The sequence below is a fragment of the Vigna radiata genome, chromosome 10 (assembly GCF_000741045.1).
Source record: "Vigna radiata var. radiata cultivar VC1973A chromosome 10, Vradiata_ver6, whole genome shotgun sequence".
In the NCBI taxonomy this organism is placed as follows: domain Eukaryota; kingdom Viridiplantae; phylum Streptophyta; class Magnoliopsida; order Fabales; family Fabaceae; genus Vigna; species Vigna radiata.
The window spans coordinates 4904629-4911590 of record NC_028360.1 but is presented as its reverse complement, the minus strand read 5'-3'; the positions used below and the strand labels follow the sequence as shown (position 1 = coordinate 4911590).

General features: G+C 32.1%; 1 protein-coding gene across 1 annotated transcript; it reads left to right on the top strand.

Annotated features, from left to right (window-relative positions):
- Nucleotides 1-3285: 3285 nt before the first annotated feature.
- Nucleotides 3286-6962, top strand: LOC106774704 (L-ascorbate oxidase-like; the record flags this gene model as incomplete). The annotated part of the gene is made up of 5 exons (XM_014661750.2): nucleotides 3286-3680; nucleotides 3823-3915; nucleotides 4147-4359; nucleotides 5255-5449; nucleotides 6603-6962. Coding segments are annotated over exons 1-5 (1134 nt in total), but the record flags the coding sequence as incomplete, so codon positions are not given.

The window sequence follows — 6962 nt, the reverse complement described above, 5'->3', positions numbered from 1 at the left end:
AAATTTAAAAATCATAAAAATTAAAATCAATAAAAAATATTTTGAAAAGGTTTAAGCACACGTGCGACCGTTCGTGTAGGCCTTGTGCTAAAAATCTTTTCCTTTTCTTTTACAAAAACCTTTTTCCTTCTTTTATAAAAATAATCAAAAATTTATTTTAAAAGGTTAATAGCACACGCGCGACCATTCTGTCGGCCTTGTGTTAAAAACCTTTTTTTTCTTCTTCTTTTAAAAATCAACAAAATTTCATTTTGAAGGTTTAAGCACAGGTGCGACCATTCTGTCGGCCTTGCGCTGAAATTTTTTTTTTCTTCTTTTAAAAGTCAACAAAATTTCATTTTAAAAGTTTAAGCACAGGTGCGACCATTCTGTCGACCTTGCGCTGAAAACTTTTTCTTCTTCTTTTAAAAATCAACAAAATTTCATTTTAAAGGTTTAAGCACAGGTGCGACCATTCTGTCGGCCTTGCGCTGAAAACTTTTTCTTCTTCTTTTTAAAAATCAACAAAATTTCATTTTAAAGGTTTAAGCACAGGTGCGACCATTTTGTCGGCCTTGCGCTGAAAACTTTTTCTTCTTCTTTCAAAAATTAACAAAATTATTTCAAAGCGTTTAAAGCACACGTGCGACCGTTCACGTAGGCCTTTTGTTAAAAAACCTTTCACCTTTTTTATATAAAAAATACCAAAAAAATATAAAATCTTCAAAAACTAAATCATTTTCAAACAAACAAACAATCTTTCAGCTAGAACTACGTAACCCTGATTTCTCACTTTGAGAATACGTAGGAGCAAGGTCAATTCTTGTCGGACACAAAAAATAAAAAAATATATGTTGTTTCTTTGGAGTTTTATTTTTTGGGATAGTTAAACATTTTGGAAACCACATCTTTATTCGTGTATTTTAATTAAAGGTACTGCCTTCGGGCAGACGTTGTAGGGTGTTAATACCTTCCCTACACGTAACCGACTCCCGAACTCAATCTTTGGTTTTCGTGGACCGTGCTTTATCATTTTATGGTTTTTCCGTAGTTTTCCAGAATAAACTATGGTGGCGACTGCAAAACATTTTTCGAAACCTGTTTCCTTTTTGGATCGTCGTCCCGTCGCGATTCCGGTTGCAACACCAAGCCATTATCTGTTGAAATTGTTGACAACACAAACTTTATATCAAATTGGTTTTTGATGATGACAACTCAGTGCTTAATAACCGTACATATGTTCCAGTATTACATGTTCTTATTCTGTAAAGTTTGTCATATCTGTTGAACATGTTTTGATTGAATTACATTGTATGTTCCTATGCTTGATTGAGTGTTATATTTGTGGAACATGCTTTTATTGAAATGTGAGATAAAATGTTTTTAATCATTACACATTTCTGAAAGAAAAGATCACAGACACCTTTTGAACTTATATGTGTTGTGATATGCATATTCGACTGTGTTACTGCTCTATTTGAAATTCTGTTAAGCCTACAAGCTCCAACGACTATATTTTCAAAAGTTAGTTAAAACTGTATGACCTGGTCAACTGTAATAAATGAGTCTTAATTTTGTTGACTGAGGAGCCTTTATGTTGACTGTCTGTTATAACCGTTTTAATACAGTCGACTCTATTAGTAGGCTATTCGACTATGAATCAATCTGATGAAACAGAAAACTATAAACAGACAGAACACGAATTGTTCTGTGACTTTTATGATATGACATTTTCATTTTCCTGTTTCAGATTGAATTCGTTAGAAGCTCCATGAATTCTCCAAGAAGACGATGGTGATCTTGTTTGAGAGGAATTCAGAAGGAGAAGTCACCGTTCTCACTGTTTGATCAATATCCGCACAGAGAGGTGCTTTTGGGTTGATCCTTAAAGGCTTGACATCTTGCGAAAGACTGCTGATTTTTTATTGAAGGCTTGGCAACCTGTGAAGTCTTCTGTGATAGGCTCAGCATCCTATGAAGAGTGTTGGTGACACGTTGAGGATTGTTCGACGTGGGTGCAGATTGCAGGAGAGGGGATTCTTGCTGCAATTCTGATAGATATTTGGTTTTGGGTTAGAGAGGAGATTTATATTTTTGCGTGGTGCTTCTATAAATTCCTTATTGTAAAAACCACAACCATTATAGTGCGTTTGCTTCCTGGGTTGGAAGGACACTAGATGTAGGCATTGTTGGCCGAACCAGTATAAACACAGTGTTTGAATTTTCTGATCCCTACACTCTTTATTTTCCAATCGACTATATCTGCTAGGCAGTCAACTGCGTTTTTCGGCTGCATTACATTTTCAATAACTTGCATTTCAAGGAAAAATCAAAAGCTTTGAATTTTTCATACCAAGATTGCGAAAAGATTTTAATTTTGAAAGATTTTTACACCAATTCACCCTCCTCTTGGTGTAAAAAGAAGCCTACCTGTTTAATAACATTATCGACAGCCTAAAGGCCTACGGTAATATTCCGCTGGAAATCTGATGTTTTCCTATAGTGAAAGTTGTTTTCCTTGTCTAAGTATGAGTTTAAATGGATTTTATATTGTTAGATGGTTCTTATTGGATTGTTCTTGTGTATTAATATGTAACATTCATTTTTAGTAGTATAAAACTACTTAAATAAAACATTACATAGGTGATAACTTACCAAGAATTACAAACTTTCAATGAAGGAGAATCGTTCCAAATTTCTTACCAGAATAGAAAAGTGGAAGGTATCCAAAGGATTGACCCTGGAAACAATTAATAAATTGTCCTGTATTGGTCTCTGATCTTCCTTTTGTAAAGCACCTTAGGTTCCCTATTTATTTTCTCTCCTGATGGGGATAAAGAGAAATGAATAGGAATAATAAGCGTGCTCACAGATGGAACATGACTTCTTTATATGACCTCTGACAATTACTTTTCCTAAGTTTTAATAATTATAATTTGACTCCTTCAACAAATTAAATTAGTGTTGGTCTCTATATAATAAACCTTTAATGACATATATACCATTAACCACATTTACTTAATTAAATCACTTTATAATTAGCTAATAAAATATAATAAACTTAACATATTTAATTATACATGATTTATTATATATATATATATATATATATATATAATATATATGAGCCAAAAATTACTACGAGATAATTGATACATTCAAAAAAGGTTCACGCTGTATTTGCAAATATTAATATAACCACGAAAACAACTCGACAGCATGTGGTGAAATTTCAAAGCACCTTCCCTGTCCCACTATATATATATATATATATATATATATATGCCTACCTAGGCTAATGTATCATCATTCAGACATAATCTCAATCCTCTGCATATTCTTTTATTCATAAATCTGTGTCTGAGTTGCTTTGTCTTGACGGATAGGTAGTTCTGGTATTTGAGACGCTGCTAAGGTTTTATGTTAGAATGATGAGAATAATGGGGTTGAGAGCAGTTTTTGTTTGGTGCGTATGGTTAGGGTTGATAGAGCTTTCAGTAGGAGGAAGGGTGAGGCACTACAAGTTTGATGTGGAGTACATCATCAAAAAACCAGATTGCTTAGAACACGTTGTGATGGGAATCAACGGCCAGTTTCCAGGGCCAACCATTAGGGCTGAAGTTGGTGACACTCTTAACATTGNTCTCACCAACAAGCTCTTCACTGAGGGAACTGTTATTCACTGGCATGGAATCAGACAGGTTCATTTCTTTCTTTCTTTTAACTGTCTTTTATGTATGATATATAGTGTCAGCAAATGTCAAACATAAGTGTTTATGTCCTATAAATCTTCAAAATGGTTATTAATTTTTGATGTTTTTTTGTTGTTGTTTGGTTATGAAGGTTGGAACTCCCTGGGCAGATGGAACTGCTGCAATTTCACAGTGTGCTATAAATCCAGGAGAAACTTTTAACTACAGGTTTATAGTTGACAAGGTAATTACATTTCTCTCCTTATCGTTAACCGAGTGAAAGACACATGGTTCTATTATTCATTTATATTAAGTCTGTAAATTGATTACTATCCAATGTCTTAATACTTTGAATTTTGAGTCCAAAGGGTTGGTGTAGGAAAATGAAAGTAAGAAAGAGAAAAGAGAATAAAAAAAAAGTTTTTCTTTTCAAAATTACATCTTTTTATATAATATATTAATTTATATGGTGCAGCCTGGAACATACTTTTATCATGGACACCATGGTATGCAAAGAGCAGCAGGTTTGTATGGTTCACTGATAGTGGATTTGCCAAAAGGGCAAAACGAATCGTTTCATTATGATGGTGAGTTCAACCTTCTTCTAAGTGATTTGTGGCACATCAGCTCACATGAACAAGAAGTTGGACTCTCCTCAAAACCATTAAAATGGATTGGTGAACCTCAGGTAATTAGTAACTTCGTTAAATTAACACAAGGATGTTGTTTTGCACATCTTATATATTTTGTTGAGTTATAATAATGGAAAAGAAATAAAAAATGAATTACAATTAAAAAATAGGAAACTCTAAAATATTTCTATTAAACAACGAAAATGCAATCAAACAAATAAAAGAAAAACCTTTAGTAAATTTTAGTAAATATTGCTTCTTTTTTCTTGCAATACTATTTGACCCAAAGATTTATAAATAACAACCAATTGAAAAACCTCATGTAAACTTTTCCTTCCACGTAAATGACAAAAAAAGAAAAGAAATAGTGATTTGATTGAATGATATCAGATCCAAATCAAAACATCATATCAAATTCTTAAAGTAATCTAGAAAAAAGGTGCACATGTGACGCATCTGGTTAAAGTAGCGTTCGATTTTTATAATGGGGCATCTTTGAATCCTTCACAACCCTTCCTTTACCTTTTGTTTCTTTTTCTTTTCCCTTAAACATATTGCAAGATAGCGTAGTTTCATATTACTTTGAAAACGATTATTTAATTTTAGACTGTTCTACATACAAATGTGCAATTTATTAGAGCATTAGGCGTTAAGTAGTAGTTCTTTTATTCCGGGATAATAATATTTTAATAATTTTTTTTTAATAATTTTTATAACAGGACATGTGTCATCATTTTATTGATCTATTTGAATTTATTATAAAAAAATATTTGAAACGGATCAATTTTACATATATATTATCTAAAAGTTGTTAAAAAAAAGTTATTAAAGAGACTTTTTTCTTTATTCGGTAAAAAGGAAGAAAGAAAAGAAACGCAGAAAGAAAAAAGAAAGCTATACATTGTAGAATCTAATTCTCGCCCTTTGCTATAATTTTTTCACCTTTTTTAGACTCTGTTGATAAATGGAAGGGGACAATTCAATTGTTCTCTGGAAGCTAAATTCAGAAACACCACTCTACCAGAGTGCCAATTTAAAGGTGGTGAAGAATGTGCCCCTCAAATTCTTCATGTGGAGCCAAACAAGACCTACAGAATTAGGGTTGCCAGTACCACTTCCCTAGCTGCACTCAACTTAGCCATTTCGGTGAGTTCTATATATATGAACCTATCTATATGAGGGATGTTTCATCTTATTTTTCTCTTTTTTCGTTTTCTATTTTTAACTTTTTATCTTTTTGTTGGATTCCAAATCTTTTGATCCACCATGCCATAATTGTAAAACTCTCATCACATCACATACACATACACACATCTTAATTAGTGACTACTAGATATTTGATGAGGATAGTATAAGATATTTTACATTATGCTCACTCAAACCAAAATTCGGAAATTGGAGAAATCCATAGCAATTCATCATATCTATTACTATTGTTTGGTTTACCAACAACAAATAATTGAAGTGTTAGTTGGTGTTAAGGCAATAGAGACTTGACTAAGGTATCAAAGAAGTTGAAAAAGGATGTAAAACACTTATAATTTTGAATGGTCCATCTTTAATATATAATATAAAAAAAATGTTTAGTGTGAATGCATGACTTTTTTTTTTCATACATCCGAAAAGACCGTTGTATGTTGGAACTTGAAAGAGTCTCATGGTTGATTTAGAAGATTAGAAATTAGTAACACAAATATAAAAGTTATAATTTATTATATGATGACTATGATGTTTAAGATAACTATTAAAAGTTATAATTTATTACATGTAGGCAGCAAATTAAAAGAAAATATAAAAATGTATTATACATAAATTATTTATTGTAAAGTAATAACAAAAGAAAACACCACAAAAAATGGATGACCAATAATCGGAATGGTCGCTAGAAAGGAAAATATTCTAGTGTTGAAGAAATACATATCATAATTAGGTGTATAGAAAATAAAGGTAATATGGGTGGTGTTACAAAATAATGGCAATTATTCTTTATTAAAAGGATGGACTGGTTTGGAAATTAGGGTTTTATGTATATGAGTGGGACTCACTTAAGTTGTTGTCGCACACGAAACATTGGAAAACGATAATGGTATGTCTAAGATATATAAAAATATTAGAAGAATAAAAAGCAAAAGTACGTATCATTAAGATTCCACGGGTTTTGGTAAAATATACATTTCAATTGTGTAAGTTAAATCATGATTGTTAACATTGCCTTCTTTTTAAGAAAAAATATATATTAGAAATTTTATTTTTTAAAATAATTGAAAGGTAACTATTTAAAAATTTCTTTATGTTGTAGGATCACAAACTTGTTGTGGTGGAAGCTGATGGAAACTATGTAACACCATTTGTGGTTGATGACATGGATATTTACTCAGGTGAGACCTATTCGGTTCTCCTTCGTACAGATCAAGATCCAAACAAAAACTATTGGCTTTCAATTGGAGTCAGAGGAAGAAAACCTAACACCACACAAGGCTTAACCATTCTAAACTACAAGACAATTTCTGCTTCAGTTTTGCCAACTTCTCCTCCACCCATCACACCCCTTTGGAATGATTTTGAACGTAGCAAAGCATTCACTAAGAAAATCATAGCCAAGATGGGAACTCCACAACCTCCAAAACGTTCTGATCGTACAATTTTCCTTCTCAACACC